Raw genomic sequence first — 22,998 nt, forward strand, 5'->3', positions numbered from 1 at the left:
AAAGTCGAAGTACTTATCGTTCTCTAATAGCAGTTTAATTCATCAGTTTGGATTTCATGGCCATAGATGCATAATGAGAAAGCAAGTCATACAAATCAAGAAGCTTAGTTTGAACTTCATTATGGAAAGAAGTTTATGTTCTCGAAAGAAATTGGACAATATGCAAAGAAGCTTAAGAAAACCAAATTACAACAAAGAAAATGTTTCCTCTAAGTTAGTTCCCTTTCTAGCATCATACTACATGCATATATCACTCTTGCAAAATACTTTACATGGGTCCAAATTACCTCTACAATCAATTCTGTCCCCTTTTCTTCTTCAGACATCATTAGCCTTGTCACACCAAGAACACACTCCAAACTCTCCTCCCCATATATATAACGTCCTCGAGCTTTCGTTCCCCGTGGCAAGAGAAGGAAGTTATACATGGTTGCATATGATTCTTGCCTCCATTGAAACCAATTAATTCTCTCCATTCCATTTCATTCAATTCCATGGTAATTGCAATGAGACTAGTCCATCGTGAAGATGCATACATCAATTACCAGATGAGCATTAGTTGGCAATATTCATGTTACGATAAAGAAAATCAAACCATCAATCTCAATGGCATTTCACTATCTGCAGAGCCATCTGAATCAGTAATCCCATTATGATTTTCCATGTCTATGGTTTGATGATGGTTTTCGTTTCCTTTCTGCCCTCCACGACCACCTTGATTTTCATCCCCCATCACAACCACCCCTGCAAACTGCACCTTGCGTTCACCATCAGGGGAATGCACAGGGGACTCCGCAGCTGATGCATTGCCAGCTGTGAATATTTCACTCGTGGTCGGGATGGTGGCTGCCCGGCTGCTTCCCGCCTTGGCATAATGGCCGCTGTCTGCAGTCTGCGCGCCCTCGGGCCTAAAGCATCTGTAGAGACATGTGAAGAGCCAAAAGGCCCATGGAATTGCCACAAGTACCATGCCAGCAAAGGGATACCACAGGTGGGATTTTTCTTCAGGTAGAAGCATGTAAAGGAAAAGAAACACTCCGCCGGCAATAATGCAGACGAAGAAGACTGCGGAGATGAGAGAGATTCTAGCATCTCCTGTTCTTTGCTCCATCGGAGGTAAAGAAAGACAGAATAGGATCCTTTCTCTGGGTCGAGATCGATGATGTTTTCTGAGTTTGTGTAATTGTGTTTGTGTATTGTTTTTGATGTTGTTGGTTAGACCGAGTTGAGTTGTTGCCGGAATCTAACAAAGTGGTGGATGGAAATTATGGAGGATATATCCGGTGGTGGAAGGTTTCAAAACAGAGCGGTGAAAGCGGGGCTGGTTTCTAACTGCAATGCATTGTGAATAACTGAATAACAAGTTTTATTTATGTCCAACATAAAAAAAAAAAAAAGAAGTTTTATTTATGGAGGGAACAACACCAAACTAGTAAATTTTTTTCGAGAATAGAGAATACATTTAACTCAAAAGAAATATCGACAATGTATCAAGTACTATATACAGTTAATTATAGATCGACAATGTACTAAGTATTATATATGGTTAATTATACGAGTATACGAGGCGCTATTCGCTCTCTCTCCTTGTTTTTATGCTTTCAGTCTTATTTTGTTAATTGAATTACTAAAACTACCCTTATTTAGTTTTTGACTTTCTAGGACTTTCTAGGACTCTTGCCAACTCATTTTTGAGTTGAGAGAGTACACTACCAAAATCAAGACCATCTTAATTTAGAGACCCTTTTATTAATAAGGACATCAAGCCAATTCGATTATGTGACGCCCAACATTGACAAAAATGAACCTACAAAACTATAGATTTCTTATAGTTACACATTAAACAATATTTGTTATATATATAGATTTCTTTTTTTTTTCCTCTGAAGTCAAGACTTTTGGTGTTGCCAATCATTTCTTGCTGTGTTTGCGTATTGAGCGTACGACTCTCACTGCAAGTCATGTTATTTCATTGAGTCAAAGTCCAATTTTGTTATAACATTTCAAACCTAAATTTACCCCTAAAAACTGAAAATAAATAATGTCAAGGAAAAAACGGAAATTGTCCCTTCCCCAAGCTGTCAAGAGAACCCAAGATGTACAGAGGTCCATAGAATATAAAAAACACAACGGATTTCTTTTGAAATCATAATAACATGCCCAGAACATGGTGGTGACCACAAATACTTTCAAAATTTTACTAGAAAAATATGAAATGAGAAACATGCTAGACAAACCAGACAAGACTCAGCATCAAACAGTTTGGCACCGTGAAGAATCAAAGAGGAGAGCCCCATCCACCACCACCAGGAGTTAAAATCTGAAGAATTTCCCCTGGCTGCACTTCAACTGTGTTCTTACCCCCGAGGTAAACCCTTCGTTTATCTTGTGTGATTAGGAAATTAGCCCCACGAGCCCCGTCTTTCCCTCCTTTCAATCCCCTTGGTGTGTGAACACGCCTCTCCGAGAGAATGCTCACAACAATTGGACGCTTGAACTCTATCTCCCTCACAAGTCCATCACCCCCTCTGTGATATCCAACTCCCCCACTGTTCTCTCTCAGGCCAAATTTATGCAAAAGAACTGGATATCTCTGCTCAAAAATTTCTGGATCAGTCATTCGGGTATTGGTCATATGACACTGGACTCCGCTCGTCCCATCCCAGGTTGGACCAGCTCCACTTCCACCTCCAATTGTTTCATAATAACCAAATGTCTCATCCCCAAAAGTGAGATTATTCATACAACCCTGTGAACAAGCACAAGCCTGAAATGCAGTAAGTACAACATCAGTTATTCTCTGAGAAGTGAGAACGTTACCACCCACCACAGCAGCTTTATCACTTGGAGAGAGAAATGAGCCTGGTGGAATATAGATTTTCACAGGAGCCAAACAACCTTGATTGAGAGGAATATCCACATCCACCAAGCAGCGAAGACAGTATATAACTGCTGCTGCTGTTACGGCTTCTGGAGCATTCCAATTCCCATATACTTCAGGACTGGTTCCACTAAAATCAAAATTTGCTTCACCTTTATCAGAATCAATGGTAAGTTTCAAATGAATAATGGACCCATCGTCCATGTAATCCTCTTCTTCAATAGTAACAGAACTCCTATCTCCAGAACTAGATGGCTGAGATAAAACTCTAGCAGCAACAGACTTCAGCATTTCTCTCACTGCTTCTTCTGCATTCAGCTGTACATAGGTCATGTAAGCCTGAACAGTGTCCAAACCATACTGCTCAATTAGCTCTTTGATAAGGGTAATTCCTCTCTTGTTTGCAGCTACTTGAGCTCGAAGATCTGATAGATTATCTTGAAGCCTGCGAGTTCCAGGGATCTTTTGAGCCAATTCATCAGAACAGGGGAATCGAAGAAGTTTAGTGATTCCTTCTTCTTGAAAAATCCCTTTTTCCACAAGCTTAAAAGCTTTTAAGGCAGCCCCTTCTTCCCATATAGACTTGGAAAAAGGTGGCATGCTTCCAGGAGTGATACCCCCAATCTCTGCATGATGCCCTCTACTTGCCACAAAAAACACCAGCTTTCCATTATCAAAGACAGGTGTAATAACAGTTATATCAGGAAGATGACTACCTCCGGCACAAGGATGATTCGTGACCAAAACATCTCCTTCACTCAAATTGTCACCCCAGTAGTTGATCTGCCACCGAACAGTACTTGACATTGCTCCTAAGTGCACAGGGACATGAGGGGCATTAGCAACTAGTCCCCCATCAGGTCCAAAGAGGGCACAAGAGAAATCTAGTCGTTCCTTGATGTTAGTTGATATAGAAGTTCTCTGCAGGGTCCTTCCCATCTGTTCGGCTATACCCATAAATCTATGATTGAAGATTGAGAGCTGCACAACATTAGCAATTTTTTCCACCACTTTCATGGCGCTTGAAGTAGAGTCAATTTCAATTTTAATGTTACCATATTTAGTTATTATAGCTTTACAGTTAGGTTCTACTATCACAGTACTATTCCCGTTCATGATTATTGCCGGACCAGCCATGTTATGCCCATACCCCAGTTTCTCAAGCTTGTATAGAGGTGTTTCCTGCCACCCATTTCCAAAATAAACCTTGTAATTACCTTCAACTTTAGGAGAACATGAAGTACGTTCTAGCGCCAGGGGCTTCAATATATTAGTGACTCCTACACCGCGAACCCTAACATCACATATTAGGATATTCCTATTCAGTAATTTAAATCCGTACTCCTGCTGGAATAGTTCCACAAAGTCCAGATCGTAGTTACATCCTCTCCCATCTTCAGTAATTCGTTTCTTAACCATGATTGAGGTGTCTGTACCTTCATATCTCAAATTCAGATATGTCTCTGTTGTCATATTTTCATCTCTAAAACCTTGCTCTTGCAGCTTCTGCCTTACTTGACTCAGTAAAATAGCTTCCCTGTGAGAGGCCTCCTGAACCGATTCAAGACTGTAAACTGCAGAGTATGGCTCCTGTGCCTCTTCTACAACATCTGCCAATCCCATCCCATAAGCACTTAAGATTCCACAGAACCTGTGTATAAGTACTTCTTTCATACCCAATGACCTAGCAATTGCGCAGGCATGCTGAGGCCCAGCACCTCCAAAGCAAGCAAGGGCATGGTTCCTTGTTTCATGGCCCTTCATCTCAGTTAATTGCCTTATTGGACGGCACATAGTCTCATTGGCAACATTTACAAATCCCAGTGCTATCTCCTCCACTGTCATGTCCTTTGCAGATGGATCCTGGCCTTTTCGGTAGGAATTTATTTGGCTTGCAAGCTTGTCAAACTGGTCTCTTGTTGCCTTGATATCTAGAGGCTCATCTTCATTGGGGCCAAATATTGATGGGAAATAATCAGGAATTACATATCCTAGAACTAAGTTTGCATCTGTCACTGCCAACTCCCCACCTTTTCTGTAACACACTGGACCAGGATGTGCACCCACTGATTCTGGTCCCACCCGGAAAGCTCCAAACTGGAACTTTAACTTTGACCCGCCACCAGCAGCTACAGTACTTATGTCAAGCTGAGGTGCTTGTATTATGGCACCAGCAATCTGGGTTTCCAGGACTTGTTCATAAGTCCCTGCATAACGGCTCACATCTGTAGATGTGCCACCCATATCAAACCCAATGAGAGGTTTCTCAGTTTCAAGCCTAAAAAGTGTCTGTGAGTAACCCACAACTCCACCAGCAGGACCAGACAACACAGCTTTGTGACCCGAAAATCGACTTTCTGGTGCAAGTCCACCGTCAGATTGCATAAATAAAACATTCACCTTCTCTACCCCTTCATCAAATTTAGACATGAACCCTGATAGGTACTCTTTGATCACTGGCGTCAAATATGCATCAACACTAGCTGTTAGACCCCGAGGAACAGCTCGAACCATGGGTGTCAAAGCTGAAGATAAGGAAACATGTCTGAAGCCCAAACTCTCAGCTAGCCTTTGAACAGCTACTTCATGCTGTGGGTAAGTGTAAGAATGCATTAACACAACAGCCAAACAGCTAATCCCCTTCTCCAACAAACCTTGGAGTAAAGGCTTCAAAGTTTCTACATCAATAGGCTTTACAACTTTAACCATCTCACCAGAAACTCCTTTAACTAATGACGCAGAAGAAGAGTCTTGATTATCATTTGCCAGCTCAACTCTCTCGTCAACCTCAATAACCTCCTCATAAAGGTTTGACGGTTTTGATACAGTGAGATCAAATATTTTGGGACGAGCCTGGTTACCAATCTGGAGCAAATCCCGGAAACCCCGAGTCACACAGAGAGCAATCCTTTCCCCTTTTCTCTCCAAAAGTGCATTTGTTGCCACAGTTGTACCCATCCTTATCCATTCTATCTTATCAGTCGGTATTTTTGAAGCACGGGAAATTTTCTCCCCGGTAAACTCTTCAAGAATCCTCCGAATACCTTCAACTGGAGCATCGTCATAGTTTGATGGATCAACAGACAAAAGTTTTAAAACTTGTCCATCTGCCTGACCTGGGATCTCAGCATAAACATCAGTGAAGGTTCCCCCTCTGTCAATGCAAAATCTGAGTTTGTTGTCATTGGCGCTCCCCATTTTTATGCTAAGAGATTAGACTTGAGATGACGTTGATATGGAAACCTAAAGATGAAAAAATATATATACAGATGATCAATTATACTATTAATTTCACATGCAGTGAGACAAAATTGTGGATCAGATTGGACAGAGCATGCAATAATTTCGATCTGGATCGAGCGTACCCAATCGCGGTACGGTATCGATCTGGAACGAAAGATTTAACGGCTCAGTTCCAGAAGAGAGAACAGTACCTGACCGCCAACAGCAGACGAGCACTGCTAAAGCTGATGAGCCCACGTTTGACTTTGCTCTCTTGGCATAAGGGGAACGAAGATATTGGGTTCGGAGAGGATAATACTACTTTGGTTATTAATTTTTTTTTTTATGTTTTTTATTTTAAAGAAGAGTTTAATATCATAGATGAAAAACATGAAAAAAAAACTCATCCGCATAAGTTAACCATTATTAGGATTGAAGTCATATGGTGGTGGGGGGGATTGGTGTATATGCAAGACCTCTACATTTTATTTTTGGTACATACCACGAGATGTCCCCACACTCGAAGGGTGGAATTAATTCCAGCTCGGAATTCGACCTGCCTAGGGGCAGCAAAGTGTGGTGTGGTTGGCAAGACCTCTACATTTTTAATTTGTTGGTTTATGTGGCAAATTTTTTTGGTCAGGTTTTATGCGGGGGCATCTAATGTATGATATAGTGCATTTTTGTTAACCCCTTATCCTGGCGATCACCCCGGATGGAGACACCGAAGGTGATAGAACATGTTCGGTGCCTCGCTCTTGTCTCCTTCGCCAGAGACTGCTCTCTTAACCCTCATTCGTTAGTTTCATAATGATGATGACTAAAATGTGTAAGATAAATTGATAAATGATTTTTCTTTTTAAATTATTCGGCCTAAAATGACTTCACAGCCATATTTAACACAATCCATATATACAGAACCTATTGGTCCTAGGCCTTCACAGTAATGCAGTGTATATAATCATCCCTACAACCAACAAAAATTCTGCCACCAATCATTACAGGTGAAGAAAATACATCTCCTGCGAGGTCCAGTCTGGAAAATTCCACAACATCTATCAGTTCATTTGCCACTTTGGTGACACCCGATTTTACCCGAAGCAAATAGACACTTCCTGAGCTGGAACAGATACAAACCAACCTGGAAAAAAAAGGTTGTGGATCAATATGAAAATGATCCGATAAAGTTCAGGGGTCTTTTATGAGCTTTCTGTAGTTCTTTACCTGTCTGGCAAGTTAGATCGATCAGATACCAAGCTTAAGTGCTCATCCACATAAGCGGATGAAGTTATTGGATCCTTAACATTGTACTGCCAGAGTAAATCTCCCGTTTCCTAGAGCAGTGATCACATGTGCAGTTAGTTATAATCAACTGAATATGAATAAATTAAGCTCTCTTTTTTTTATAAACAGGATCTTGGGAATACGATGGCAATCCATAATCTATTTTCCAAAATGTCTACTAGAACAAATTAGAAAAATTTAATCATATTACAGAATGGTTAAATCACATTCCTACTCCTACTGTTCCTGATTGAAGAATGTTGAGGGCACGCCTTGATGGATACTGGAAGTTGGATGGGCCAAACCTGACTTGCAAAGACTAACTGATCTACTTAGAAAGTAAACCATTCATGTGTGATTGATAACTTTACTATAAATTCTAATGAGGAAGTTTCTTTGATAGGAATTTCGAGGGAGTATGAATGATCACGGAGCCATTGAATAAGACCACGTAAAAGTCATGCCGTTAGCTATGTTGATTCTGACATTATACTTAGATCTCAAACTTAAAGTTCACGTGATCCATTAAATTTTGGAAATGTGATTAAAATTAGTGTATAATATCCAGAAAAAGGTAAATTGTAAGAAGAGATAAAATTCTTCCATTGTTTTTAGCAAAAAATGGAGGGGAAAAAAAAAGCGTCACTTTCATGGTTAAAGCACGAGGTAAGATTCAAAATAGGGAATTCAATCATTACAATACAGAAAAACTAACAGTAGTTATCTCACAATTACTAGATGAAAATCACATGCCAAACAAAAACATATATAATAGAATTGAGCAGATTTTCATCCATAACAGATGCTGGGCCTTACCAGTTGAAGTGAGTAGATGCTTCCATCTCGAGAGCATATGAGTGCCTGCAGAATCATAACCAAGACCCAAAAAAACATCTTTAATATCTTAACAACTGCTCCTTCAACATGGTCTAAGCAAATTCTACACGTGGTTGAGGAAAGTGGTGCTGTGAATTGACATGTAAAACTTAAAAAATACAGCAACTATTTAATCAGATCTGGAATTAGTATATGAAAATATATTAGACCACATATCCAAATATTTTCACAACATAAAACTAGAGCACATGGCCAATATTTACTATCATTTCTACGTTACGAACATTCACTTAAAAAACATTCTGACAATATCAAGACAGGTCCAATTATAATGATTATCAATCAATTTTAACAGGACCTCGGCTTTTCATCTCTTCATTGCTTTTCTCTATTTGGTTGTTGCAGTGGTTACAATTACAAGGTTTGTCATAATCCTGCCTCATGCTAATCCAACTATAACTTGGAAGTTCCTGAAAACACCCACTACTTAAGCTTGCAGACGCTTCTTATTTTTCTCAGTAAGTCCATGGTATGCTTTACGTACCATCAAGGAGAATGTTTAGCAGACTCAAGAAAGATAAATAAATTATGAATTAGCTACAGAACATTCACTCCATACTACATACCTGAAAAGGAAGAGCAGAAGACATGCAGGCTCCAGCAAATATAGGTCCAGCAGTTCTATACTGTTCAATAATATCATCAAAAAGAAAAAGAATTATGAATTGCAAATGACCACGACATACATGTTAGAGGATTACACCACATATAGGCAAAGAGCTGCATCACTATATATCCTTGATCTAATCTAACGGAGAACTTCAGTATGGACCATTTTCTGGAGAGGAGCAAAAACTTTGGAGGTAGTGGAAAACTCTGTTCACTAGATTCAAGAATTGTTTTTGAGTTTGCTCTTTCTCATGACTCATGGTTCGTAATACACTGAGTTTCTCTTTCAGATGACTCATAGTTAATAATACATAGGATGTATAAAATACATACAACTTACAAGTATCATTTGGTAGATTCATTCAAAAATACCTTGTGGATTCAGCCATAAAATATGCAAACAGAACGTTCAAAATAAAAGTATCATTTGTGCAATACATAATGAAATATATGGAAATTGGAAACATATATTTTTTGTGTCAAGTCAAATTCATATTAAAATTAAATTCTTATTTTAAGTAAAATAACACACTAATGTCGGTGATTTAGATGGGTTAAAGTCAGAAGGATGGGTTAAAGTCAGAGGGTCATACATCTTGGTAGAGAAAGGTGAGGATTTTAATTTTAATTTCATTGTTTTAATTTATTTTATAGGGAAATGTATTCAATCATTGTGCTTGAAAATACAAAAAATGGACAACTTAATGCACTTTATCAAATCTCCTTTACTCTGTTAAGGTAAACGGGTCTAAAAGTCACATTGCAAAATTCAATGTTAGAGGGCAAGAAAATTATGGGTCAGTCATTTCCCCTTTCAACTAAGGTTGCACCCAGAGAATGAAGTTATGGAAGGATTAAGCAAAAACATGTAAATAAAGTATTAAATAAAATTGTACCCTCCAAATAACAGATCCACTTGTATCCAATGCGAGAACATGACCGTCCACTAAGCAACATATAACTGGTAGTCAAGAAACACACAAGATAATGTAAATCATGATAACAAATGATTAAGATAAATGAGAGAGCTTTCATATATCACAAAGGATGGATACATAGCCAAACAGTCAAATGAACTGCACATACTATTTCCACTCAGAGCATTGATGGCAAGAGAACCAAACACTGGCGCTTCTAGCTCATGCAGCCACAGAATAGAAAATGGGAATGCCTGAATTTGTAAATAGATTGGCCAAATCAATAACAAGCTTGCAAGCCAAATCAATATTCAACTTGAATAAATCAAAACAATGCATTTTTTCTTTTCTTTTGAGCAACGAAGGATAGTTGGGACATAATAAGCTCAACAGCCTTAATATGGGAACCAGTACTAATATTTGAACACTAAATCTGGCCTAGAATGGAATGAACTTGAGGGAAAAGATTGTGACTCCTCTCAGAAACTGAGATATGTAAAGCATGCGAGCACATGATTAGATAAATTCTAGATCTGGGTATTAATTAGGTCAATGAATTAGCGGAGCTGGCATGGCAGACCACTAGGTTAACAGTTGTTGCCACAGGGGAGACTTTGAGGTCCACCTTTTCCGCCATTTTACTTTCTTTCCTACTCTTTTTATTCCCCTTTTGTCGAATAAGTTGTAATGTTCATTGATTTTGAGAAACAAAATGATATATAAACAATCATGAAGGGAAAGGGAGTGGCACCAATTACTATTGATGCAGGTCATTGTCATAGCGCTATTTAATATGATAAGTCAAGGTAGCTTCAGAGGTAATAGTAAGTGCATTTGTAGCTGTATTCTACCTTCTAAAACTTTGTTTATAGGTATGCAAATAAATTTTCTTACAATTTCCTATGAATAAATTTCAATTCTCTGATTTAGCATGTTTTCCAAATCCACTCACAAAGACAAGGTTCACCGTTTAAAAATTACAAGCAATAACTACACGATAAACCTTGAGATTTGTTATACCGCGATTGATATGGCTGTCATTTGGCCACTCGTAGAAGCCACATAAAGTATATTATTCATCTGCAAGAAAAATTACTAAGAAGATCACATTTACTGACAAGCAGATGTCAACAGATTATCACAGTTTTCTGACTGACAAGAGTACAGTACTCTACCAGGAATGGCCAGTTATATTTATCATTACTTATCTACAGATGAAAAAAGCTCATATACTATAACTGGAAAAAAAATTAAATGTCTGAAAATATACCAAGCATGCTGCAGTAGATTTTCCCTGGATAAAAAATTAGCAACGCACCTCATCAATTGCAGGTGACCCATAGATACTCCCACCACATGGAAGCTGATATACACAGCAATGGTTTTTGTAATCTAGAGCATACAAGTTATGGTCATATGATCCACACCTGCAGAAAATTTGTCATAGATCATTCTCCTTTTTTCCCCTCTTCCAACAGAAGAGAAACAAAAATAAAACAAAGTTAGAGTAGGTTCTGTAAATAAAATAGTAAAGAGAAACTTTTCACCATTCAAAACAGGTAGTGAAACTACAAAAGAGTATAACAATCACCCATTTTCTCTTGATTGCTTCACAAATCCACATCCTGCCATATAATTTTCTAAGAGTTCCTAAACTTCATTGTTGCAACAATTCTACGCCTTTGTAAGTATATGATCATTGTTAGAAGTCCAATCACAGAAACGTCAAAAACAAAAACTACAAACATCATTGCCAAGAAGGAGATATGGCAGTATACACTACCCAACAATATTCCGCTTTCTTTTCCTCTTTTGCTGACAAGATTTCATAAACTATCCCAAACTCAACTTCCCTTTGCACCTCAGCCGAGCCTTAGGTACTAAAGAAATCTTTCTACCGCAAAACACAAGACCAGAAATTTTTGGAAGCGAACTGCTTACTTGGACATGCTAGCAGTTCACTAATAAAGTTGCATAGAGAACTTTCCATGCAAACAAATATTCATTCGACCGAAAAGGTTGCAGACAGGAATTAAGATTCTCAGTGTTAAAATGAACAGTTCCTTCTTCAATTCTTTTTATCAGATATTGTTTACATGAACAATTGATGTAGCATATCAGCAATCCACCGTCCAACTTGGCTAGGGTTTTAATTGTTTTCTTATTTTCTTATGATTTGCTTGGATAGGAATTTAGTTCCTGATGTTTTATTTTACTTGGCCAACTAGTTATGCTCCTTGTCTCTTTTAAATAGCCATGTGACAGTCATGTCAGTTTTGAAGTATTTTGGAGGGTAGGATTAAATATCTATCTAAGCAATCAAGGGTTAGGATGCTATGGTCTCCTTTACACCAATATCATCAATACACTTTCAAAAGACTGTATACGCAAATTTTAAAAACATTTATCAGAATTTGGAGATTTGCATCAATATTGTATATTCTTAGCTTCCCTTGAGAACTCAAGGTCCTTCTAGAGAGGATTTCTCTACGATCCTTAGATTTCTGACGAGTTTGTTCACTTTCCCAGTCCAACATACATAGTTAGTAAGGCATTTATAAAAAGGATTGCCAAGGATAGAATAAAAGACAGAACCAAGAAACAAATTATCTTTTGATTCAATTAGCATTATAAATGGAATAGTTAGTTTGTGGGCACAATTGATGTAAGCAAAACACTGTTCAAATTATTTGAAGAAAAAGGCAAGGAGGTCTCAGAAATATACCAGATCAATTGTCTCTGACTGTCTATGACAGGCTGTGACTTTACCTTCAAATTATAAATGCATCAACCATAACAGCAGATAAAAAAAAAATTAATACATGGGTTATCTATATATTAACATATAGATATATACAGAATTTAAATCAAGATTCAAATTATAAGAAAAGTAAAATAACTAATATGCCTGCAGTAAGAAATTATGTGAAATCAATCATAATACAAATGACATGGAAAATAAAAGTGAAAACGAAAACATATAAAAGAAACAACAATAGTAGGTTAGAACAATCCTACCTCACCAGATGTTTGGAAAGTCCAACAGATGTTACCGTTCAAAAAATCAAGGAAGTATATTTTCCCTCTGTAGCATCCAACTACAACCTAAAGCAATACCCCACATGAGAAAGATCAAAATGCCCCCCATGGAGCTAATTCAAAGATAACTTATGAAGTTCAAAGCACAAAATTTTTTTCAAATACAACCTGTGTGAAGTCACTAAGAATTGCTGCTGAGCATTCCACACGTCCTTCTAGTTTTATCTCCCACTGGACAGAACCACTAGGGCAAATTATGTAACAATAAAACACTAGAAAGATAAATATTTCATGCTGAGTGGTTAAGAAATACTTTAAATGCATCCGAAATTTTCTAAGAATTATGGCAATAATATGATTGTATTCAGAAACTACAATATATACCTTACCTTCTGGCATTAACACACATAAATTTATGTGAGTGTGATCCAATAAATAAGTAGATATCCTGGCCTTTATGAACAATAATTGGTGATGCATCAACACATGATCCCATGTAAACTTTCCATGATTCTTGCATAGGAACATTTCTACTTTTCGGGACCATCACAGAACAGGTTGCTTGACAAATATCTTTCACCATGGACCCACCTTCATACACAACTTTGTTGCACCGGCTAAAAGAACAAGACGCACATATTGCCACAGAATTCCATGGATACCCATTTGCTGGACTACTACCACCAGCAACATTTATGTTTGAATCCAGTTTCAAGCGTTTAGAGATAATTGCATTATCTTCACTTCTTCCAGAAAGAGTTCTTAGTAATCTCCTCTGCTCATCAAAATTTACTGCAGCAGGAGTGTCAGAGTGAACATGAAAAAAACTTGGTTTACCCCCTTCCAGATTCATCTTTGATTTAGCATCTCTACTGACGTTTATATTCAATGATTCTTTTCTCTCTAAAAGAGCAGTACAAAGCATGGATGGACTTGGAAAGCAATATATCAATCGCATATCAACTCCTATATTATTAGAAAGATGTGCAGCAGCAATAGAATTTCCACCCATAGTAAAGAAATCATCATCATCAGAAATCTCTTCAACACCTAAAACATCTCTAAAGGCCTGTTGAAAATTTAAAAAGGAATTAATCTTAGATGAAGAAACAAATAGTTAGTATGAATTTAAAGATAATCAAAATTTAGATATGATAGAGTATTTATCATCCTACAAGGGATGTACACAAACACAAAAAACCTTCCCATAATAGATGCAGAAATGAATGGTGAAATCAACAAAACAAATCCGAGCAAACATAAGAAAAGAATAAAAGGTCGATTATATTATTATGAGGGTAAAGAGCAAACCGTTTTTACTAGTTGCAGTAGGTTGCTGCTCCCAATGTCACCAAGCCCATCTTGGACATGCTTTGCAAGAAATACTGAGTCTGCCAACAACTCATAGTTAATTTTTCCACTAGAAGATACAGGAAATGATTCAGTAACAACAATGTGGCCAGGAATCATTGCTAATGGAAGTTTGTCAGCCATCCAACTTTTGATGGTAGCTCTGAATATTTCCTTGGGTATTCCCTCTCTTAATATTATAAATGCTACAAGTAGCATAAGTTCCCCTTGAACTTTATGAAAAATTACAGCAGCATCAATTACATCTGAATGTCCCCTCACTGTATCTTCAATTTCCTCTAAAGCAATACGCTGCCCATTGAGCTTAATTGTACGGTCTTTTCTACCTAAGAAAACCAAGTCACCGCTACGAAGCTGTTTAGCAAAATCACCCGTCCGAAAATAATATTGACTTTTATGTCCATTTACAGAACTGCAACAAACAGAATCTTGAGACAACTTTACAGTGTCCAAAGGAGTAACTATAGAATCAGAATAGTATCCAGAAGAATTGCATACACCAGCGACATAAATTTCTCCCTCATTGGATACATCATCACCACCAATAAGTACGACGTCACAATTAACAATAGGCATACCAATTGGAACAGTTGTTAGTGGGTCTGCCGCCAAAATCAATGGCAATCTCTTGCAATCAAAATATGTACAATCACCAGACACCTAGAATTTAACAATTTCCCTGTTAGCAATTATTGAAGGAATTTATGTATTAGCCATTAATATTGAAATGCAATAGAAGTAGCTTATATGTCATGAGGAAGTGTATCAGTATAAGTGATAATACATAATGAAATGACTAATAACAGTTTTGTCGATCCTAATATAAGCTTTACAGAATTTAAAAGGTGACCAACATGGAATATGCCACAGCATTTATCAAATAGAAGATATACTGTTCCTGCAAAAGATGTACAAATAGATATAGGATTTTCTCGTGACAAACTGAGCCCACTTCAGAGTACTTGAAAACAGACAATCATCAGTAACGTAAAAATATTACAAAACTTTTGCGAGGAAATGACAACTATAGAAGTCAAAACAATCAAAGACATGGCAAAGCATTTCAGAATGCTATAACAAGCCCTTCCACCCCTAGTAGTAGGAAAAACTGCAATCCACAATATGTAGCAGGAATACATCTAAAAATTGTATGATATTTATGGAGAAATTTACAAAACAATTGCTTAGAAAACCTATATTTCTTGGAGATTGCAAGATGCAACCCCCACCGAAGGTGTAATCACAGGCCTTCCTTCTTATTTCCTCACCCACTTTCCACTCAAAGAGTTCTGACCAAATGAAAACTCGATCTAATCACTGGTGCTTCTTGACCTTAAAATTCTTTCCTGATACAAGCACCACATATCCCACAAAGGAACTGCACTCCAGATAGCACAGATTCGTGTTTATGAAGGCATCCTTAGAAACAACAAGCAAGCATCTCAGGCACTGATTTAGGCATTGCCAGTTTTATACAGCCAAATCGAAAACAGAAGGTGCCACTCCAATAACATGTATAGATTAGTGTTACAATCCAACACAAGAAAATGAGGCAGAGGGAAAAACACACAAGCCACGTAAACTAGAATTTTTCTATAATAAACACGACAGTATCTAAATTGTAAGATTGTCAAATTTTGCAAAGTAGATAATATAAATTAGTAAAAAAACAGAATGAGTTAACAAGGAAATGCAAATAATTTCATATTCGTCCAACCAGACAATATGATTCGACCTAATCTGTTGGAGATCTAATCAAACGGATAGTGTTAAATTCGAAGTAAGTTCTAAACTCTAACCTCAGTACTCCCATACAAATTCAAAATAGTGGTCCTCGGTAATATCTTGGAGAGCATATCCCATAAGGATAAAGGCAAAACTTCGCCGCTTAACACTAACAAATCCAATGACATTGGAAGCTGCTCGTCATCTTGACCTTGTAAAGATGGAAGTATTGTTCTCATAAGTGATGGAACAGCAGTAAGTCTATTGACAGAGTAAGCCTACAAGAAAACTCCAAATTATAAAAAATAAAAATAAAAGGAATCAACTTATAAGTAACTTCAATAGTATAATGTAACTACTGTTTGAAAATAATGAACTGTGATCAGCTTTCAGCATATGAAAGTACTTGAAAAGAAGTAAAGGTTTGCATAACAAGTACGGTGTGAATATTAAATGGGATATATTGTGAAGTTGCACCAAGAATTTTTTTATTTGTTTATACTGAAAAAGTTTCTTAGTTAAAAATTAAAACTCCTCAGCCAAACCAGCCGAATGCAAGACGGTTACGGAATTGGAAGTCACCTAACATAATTGATTGTTTAGTTATATGACTCGTCAAATTATCAATGGTGTATTTCAGTAACAACAAGGTTGCAAATCCTAGTTCACCATTGTAATCTGAGCTCAAAAATCTAAACAAAGCATGAAGGAAAGGCCGTGTACCAGTAGAAAATCTACAAGCGAAAACACATTGCGCTTAAGGTGATTGAAAGGAGGTATAACCAAAGTACAACCAGTGAGAATAGCGCTAAGAAACTCTTGCAGGTGATCAACAAAGCTTATCCCTGTCTTGAACAACAAAACCTCGTCTCCAAACAGTGGATACAACTCTTGCATCCATAGAAACCGATTCAAAAGACCTTGCTCAGTTCCACACACACCTTTCGGCTTCCCAGTCGAACCCGAAGTGTACATCAAATAACACCAGCACGGCCTCTCCTTCACACTCTCACATTTGCAAGCCCAATGCCAATCGATCCCTCCATTTTTACGCTCTTCCATTGAGAACCACAAAACGCGACGACCGCAGGCCTCCGGTAGCCAATTCGAGTCGGATTCGAACCCGAACGGCGTCGTGCAGGCGATGATGAGGTCGACATTGGCCGACGAGATTACCGAAAGTAGCCTCTGTTTGGGCCACGAAGGGTCCAGAGGCAGAAAGGCCTCTCCGCACCTCAAAACTGAAAGCACGGACACTATGTACTCCGCCGAGGGCGGCATGTATAAGCCGAAGATTCTCCGGCTGGGCTTGTTGTAATTACAGGGAAGTCTAGGGGTGGAGAGGAGCTGGGAGGTGAGTGAACCGACGGCTGAGAAGAGATGGGAGTAGGTGAAGGAGTGGTAGCCGTCATAAAGGAGTCGCCGGACGGGAGCAGGAGCAGCATCCTCGATGGAGGTGCGGGTACGGAGTTGTGGGGAAAGGAGGGCCCCACCGGAGGTGTGCACGACGGCGATTTTGTTGGCGTTCTTGGCCGCTGCTGCGGAGAACTCGCGGGAAATGCAGCAATGGGTGTTTTTATGTGCGCTTCTCATTTGGGGTTTCACTGCGCACCATTTCTCTTCATCCCTCACCATATTATTATGTGTGTATGTTTGGGGGCTGGGTATTTGGACCAAAAAACCGGAAGAATCGGACCGATTAGATCCGGTTGAATCAATTTAGCCTGCAACTTAAAATATGCAAATTCGACCCAACCGAACCAATTTCATTTGTTTTTCACCTTTTTCAAGTGGTTTTATTCTAGTGGTTGGACTTTAAATCATATTATCATTCTTCCTACATAGAATCAGCATATTATCATTCTTCCTACATAGAATCAGCCCACCAGATCTAAAATACCCAAACTTTCCATTTAGATGGAGGAAAAGAACTCGAGATTTAGCTAAAAGTTAGGAATTGCATAGGAGAATTGATATTTCCATAGTTTGGCAACTTAAGCACGGAACTTATCAAATATCGCAAGGAAAAAATCGTGGAAATTGAGAGTCGAGATTTCTGAGTTTAATTTCCTCCAATTTAAAGCCCTAAAGGTTTCTTAATTATGTGGTTCTCCTTAACCACTGACTTAGGAAGATACTTGGGTGTTCTACTAGTTCATGGAAGAGTCAGTAAGGGGACTTATTGGAGTATTGTTGATAAGGTCCAAAGAAGACTTGCGACATGGAAGACTCAATCCCTTTCTATGGCTGGCAGAGTGACTCTAGTCCAGTCTGTTACTGCTGCTATTCCAGTTTATACTATGCAGACGGTAAAATTACCTATAACAGTTCGTCGGAAGTTGGATAGATTGAATAAAAACTTTATTGTTTGGCTAAAGGTTAGTGAGCTTGGAAGGTTGTTAGCTGACGTGTCATTATGGTTAGATTGTTAGTATAATCCATGTGATTTTTGCTGTAGTATAAAGTCTGTAATCCCATGTGTATTGGATTCATTCAATGAGAAATACAGAAATCAAAAGTAATATTTTCTCTGAATTCCTCTCTATGAATATTCTAGAACTCTCTCTGTCTTCTTCCTTCAACTCTGTTAGCATGGTATCAAAAGCCTAGGTTCGATCCTAATCCCTCTGTGCCTTCTTTGTTCTCCAATTGCTCTCCTTCTATTTCTCTGTGTTTGCTCTTTCTCTATTTCGATTCTTCTATCCCAATATGAAACAATCTGAAACCTAATCTCTGCTTCCTCTGAAAATTGACAGCCTTATCCCAATCTGAAACCTGATTTCTGCAAATTCTCAATCTGAAACCTAATCTCTGCTTCCTTCGTTTTCTCCGCAACAATGACGACTTCTTCTCTGAAAATTGACGGTCTTCTTGGCATGGTGACTCTCTGTCTCAAAGAGGTGATCGGTTCATAATTGTATATCATTTTGTACCCTTCTAGCTTATGATTTGGTTATGTTATTGAGTTAAACTTGTGCTTTTAATTCATTTTCTATTTTGATAAGTCCATAATTTCATACACTTGCATGCCTTCTTTACTTAGTGATTTTGCTTAGTTTCTCTTTATTTTGAGTCACTTACCTATGTTTGTGTGTTTTGTAGGTTAAGATAGCAAGAGATAACATTTGATGCAATCCATGCATGTTAAGGGCTGATTGGCATATGAGGAATATGAGCTTAAAGACAAACACATTTTGGCTACAACCCCTTTCCAGCCCAATTTCGTAGGTCAACTTCTTGGCCTTGGATCAGCATGCTATGGGGCTCGAATGAGGTGAAGATCTTCATGAAACTTGTTCCAATGGGTGTCTACTACAACATATCCAAATTTCAGCCCAATTGGACATTTGTGGAGTGCTCAGCCCGTCCAACACCCAACCTTGCTCAGCAGGATTTGCAGCTGCCAGCTTTGAGCCTTATCTCCTCCTTTAAGCCATGTGCCTCACCCATGCTGCAACTGACTTTGGATCCAACATAATGAGTGAAGTGGGGAGGCATTCCAGCTATGAAATTCTAAAGGAGCAAGTTGGTACATGCTGGAGTTATTATAGAGAAAGCATGTGCATGCATGTAAAGCAAAGAAATAAAATGAAGTCAATTCCAGTCTCTGTTCGGCTGCCAACTTGCAAGGCCCAAAACGCACACTTCTACTGCTCCGATGGGAATACTTTCTACATAGAAGTTGTTCCAATGGGTGTCTAGTATAACATATCCAAATTTGAGCACCATTGGATACGTTTTGAAACCTCTGGCCTTCCTACACCAAGACTGGTTCAGAAAACTCGTTTTTCAGCAACCAAAAGGCAACCACATGGGTTGGCAGCAAAGGCAACCACATGGGTTGGCAGCAAAGGCAGCCACAACTGATCACCTTTGAACCCATGTGAAGATGCTTGAGGTGCAGCAAAAGAATTATGGGATGAGATTGATTCCAACCACATTAACATAGACAAGATGAAGTGTGAGTTATGGGTTGTATTAAAAGAGGAATGGTGGTGTTGGATTTCATCATGTTGTTCCTCCCTCTTAGCCCTATAAATAGAGAAGCCTTCAAGCTTCAAAACACACCCCAAGGGGGGGAGCTCTCAAACACTTCTCTAGAGCTCCCTTCCCTTCTCTCCCTCAAATTCTCTTAGTTTCCTTTCTAGTTTTCAATTGTTGTAATGAAATATTTGTGCTGAAATTCTCCTTAAGTTTTTCAAGTTCTACTTTACTTTTATTTGTAATGTACATTCTTTCTTAAGTATTCAAGTTTAATTAGTTTCCAAGTTTCAATTATGATTTTTGTTCTTATTCATTATGCTTATAAGTTAATATGCTAGTTTGAATGATTGATCACCATTTAGGCTTGCATGTTAGCTATCTTGGTTTGAATTAAGAGTAGACACCATGCTTTAATTCGAATTGAACTATGAATAAGAAGAGTATGTATGGACATTCGACAACAGGGATTAGATACATGCTTGGTTGTTTAAATTGTTCTTCTATGCTTAATGGGTTCCTAATGCTTAGTTTTAGGTTAGACAACAAATGATCAAATTAGGGAATTAGGAACACAAGGTTATGACCACACACCATGGCTTAATCATACTTTAGCTAGAATCAATCCGTTAATCTAATTGAACTTGGGAACTTATTTGCTTGAGTTATTTCTTTTTTTTCTTGTTTTATTTATTTCCTTTTTCATTTCTATTTTGTGTAGGGGAAACAAATTGGATCATTCAATCACCAATCCTCGTGGGATCGACCTCGCACTTACATATGCTATACTACCAAACGGCTCGTGCACTTGCGAGTATCACAAGTTGAGGATGCAGCTGAATCCATTTTGATGCAGCTGAATCGAAGCAACAAGAGGACAACTTCTTGAAGTGGCGATATCAACTGGAATCTGTCCTTGAAGGTCATGATCTTTTTGTTTATTTCGATGGATCTGTGATTCCTCCGTCGAAGTTTGCAATTCTGGACGAAGAAGGTGTTACTTCTGAAGTCACCGCAACGTATAAGGAATGGCTAAAGATTGACAAAGCCTTACTCAGTTTCTTGATTGCGACGCTGTCTGATGATGCCATCGAATATGTAATTGGGAGCAAGACTTCTCGTGATGCCTGGTTAAGCCTTATAGATCGGTACGCCACTATCTCTAGAGCTCGAATCAATCAACTTAAGACTGAGCTCCAAACAGCTCAGAAAGGTGGAGACTCCATTGATAAATTCCTCCTTCATCTCAAGCACATCAAGGATCAGTTGGCGATCGCTAGTGTTCAAGTATCGGATGATGATCTCATGATTTCCGTGCTCAATGGCCTTCCTTCTGAGTATGGCATGATAAAGACTGTCCTTGTGGCTCGTGAAACATCAATATTGTTTAAGGATTTCCGTACTCAACTTCTCGCTGCAGAACAAGCTGCTGAGGCTCGAGTTTCATCTATTCATTCACCAATGGTGGCGATGATTAGTCGGACATCACCTGTTGTTCCTAATCCTGGTGCTAGTATTCTTCCTACACCTCCATCTGCATCTTTTTCCTCTCATAGTGGTCACTCTGTGCAAACCCATTCCTCTGGTCATATTTCTCATACTGGCCAAGGCAATTTTTCTGGCAATCGCTCATTCGATCGTGGTGGTGGTTTTCAAGCCTCACCCTCATCTTCTACTGGATACCTCAAAAGTGGCGTAGTCCCTGAGTGCCAAATCTACCAAAAACGTGGACATACAGCGGTGAACTGTTACCACAGGAACTCTTCCTCACAACATTCAGCATCTTCCTCCGTTATTGAGTGCCAAATTTGTGGCAAACATGGTCACGGTGCCCTTGACTGTTATTATCGCTCAAACTATGTCTACCAAGGCTCTTCTCCTCCTGCTACACTCACAGCCATGACAACTCAAGCACCTTTCTCTAACGAGTCTGTTTGGATTGCTGACAGTGGGGCGAGTCATCACATGGTGCCAAGTGTTACTCATTTGGACTCTGCCACTCCATGTCGTACTACAGATTGCGTTACTATTGGAAATGGGGCGGGTTTGCCTATTGAGCATATTGGCAATGCACATGTTTCTAATGCTTCTTCTACATTAAACCTATCGAATGTGTTTCATGTCCCTCAACTCACTGTTAAACTACTCTCTATGCATCAAGTATGCCACGATAATAATTGTTCTATCCTATTTGATCAATATGGTTTTTGCATACAGGACCAGTTTTCCAAGAGAGTGCTTCTCAAGGGCAGGAGCAGTAATGGATTGTATCCAATTCCCAATGCATCCCATCTCTCTTCTCCGTCTCAGGCCGTAGCATATCTTGGTCAGCAAATAAAGTCTTCTGCATGGCACAGTAGGTTAGGACATCCTACCAATGACATTGTTCATACTATGCTCAAGTCTGCCAATTTACCTATTCTAGTAGATTCCCCAATGCATGTTTGTCCTCACGGTTTGAGAAGGCAAAATGCACCAATTACCATTCTCATCTACCCATGTTAAGGCTTCTTTTCCTTTTCAAAGGGTTCACAGGATGTATGAGGCCTTTCTCCCTGTAAATCCATAGATGGTTATCAATATGTGGTGATTTTCATTGATGAATACACTAGTTTCACCTGGTTGTATCCCCTGTTTGCTAAATTTGAGGTCTTTACAAGGTTTACTCATCTTTATGCTTATGTTGAGAATCAGTTTTCTACCTCCATTAAGTGTTTGCAGAGTGATGGGGGTGGGGAGTATATGAGTACTCAATTCAAGGATTTTCTCCTTACTCACGGAGTTATTCATCAAGTTTCACATCCTTATACTCCTCAGCAAAATGGTCTAGTTGAGAGAAAGAATAGACATTTAGTTGAAACTATGATTACTTTGTTAGCTGTAGCTTGTCTTCCTCAACAGTTTTGGTTTCATGCAATTGCACATACGGTGTTTCTGATCAATCGAATGCCTAGTAAGGTTTTAGCTCATCAATCCCCATATCCAGCATCTTCGAATATTTGGAACTGTTGTTTATCCTTGTCTGAGAGCCACAAATTCCAATAAACTTCAACCTCGATGTACTTTATGTGT

General features: G+C 38.6%; 3 protein-coding genes across 4 annotated transcripts; all 3 read right to left on the minus strand.

Annotated features, from left to right (window-relative positions):
- Positions 1 to 113: 113 nt before the first annotated feature.
- Positions 114 to 1,978, minus strand: LOC110759851 (Putative membrane lipoprotein). The gene has a single exon (XM_021961988.2). The coding sequence runs from the start codon at positions 1,109 to 1,111 to the stop codon at positions 590 to 592; it is 522 nt and encodes a 173-aa protein (XP_021817680.1). The 5' UTR covers positions 1,112 to 1,978; the 3' UTR covers positions 114 to 589.
- A 135-nt stretch (positions 1,979 to 2,113) lies between these two features.
- OXP1 (oxoprolinase 1) lies at positions 2,114 to 6,471 on the minus strand. Its single transcript, XM_021961959.2, has 2 exons — positions 6,316 to 6,471; positions 2,114 to 6,124 (listed from the first exon to the last, which is right to left on the minus strand). The coding sequence occupies exon 2, from the start codon at positions 6,077 to 6,079 to the stop codon at positions 2,279 to 2,281; it is 3,801 nt and encodes a 1,266-aa protein (XP_021817651.2). The 5' UTR covers positions 6,080 to 6,124; positions 6,316 to 6,471; the 3' UTR covers positions 2,114 to 2,278.
- A 462-nt stretch (positions 6,472 to 6,933) lies between these two features.
- Positions 6,934 to 17,801, minus strand: LOC110759833 (AMP-dependent synthetase and ligase family protein). 2 transcript variants are annotated; one of them, XM_021961972.2, is made up of 15 exons: positions 16,669 to 17,794; positions 16,020 to 16,223; positions 14,161 to 14,880; positions 13,239 to 13,918; positions 13,018 to 13,093; positions 12,829 to 12,915; positions 12,536 to 12,579; positions 11,129 to 11,237; positions 10,831 to 10,890; positions 9,980 to 10,064; positions 9,790 to 9,854; positions 8,851 to 8,910; positions 8,204 to 8,248; positions 7,328 to 7,437; positions 6,934 to 7,244 (listed from the first exon to the last, which is right to left on the minus strand). In XM_021961972.2, exons 1-15 carry the CDS (start codon positions 17,578 to 17,580, stop codon positions 7,034 to 7,036), a joined length of 3,468 nt encoding a protein of 1,155 aa, XP_021817664.2. In that variant the 5' UTR covers positions 17,581 to 17,794; the 3' UTR covers positions 6,934 to 7,033. The 2 variants fall into 2 exon arrangements, with proteins under 2 accessions (XP_021817664.2, XP_088104529.1); XM_088248403.1 differs by lacking the exons at positions 6,934 to 7,244; positions 7,328 to 7,437; positions 8,204 to 8,248; positions 8,851 to 8,910; positions 9,790 to 9,854 and having other exon boundaries at positions 10,814 to 10,890; positions 16,669 to 17,801.
- Between the last annotated feature and the right edge of the window lie 5,197 nt (positions 17,802 to 22,998).

The sequence above is a fragment of the Prunus avium genome, chromosome 2, assembly GCF_965620075.1.
Source record: "Prunus avium chromosome 2, drPruAviu1.hap1.1, whole genome shotgun sequence".
Classification (NCBI taxonomy): domain Eukaryota; kingdom Viridiplantae; phylum Streptophyta; class Magnoliopsida; order Rosales; family Rosaceae; genus Prunus; species Prunus avium.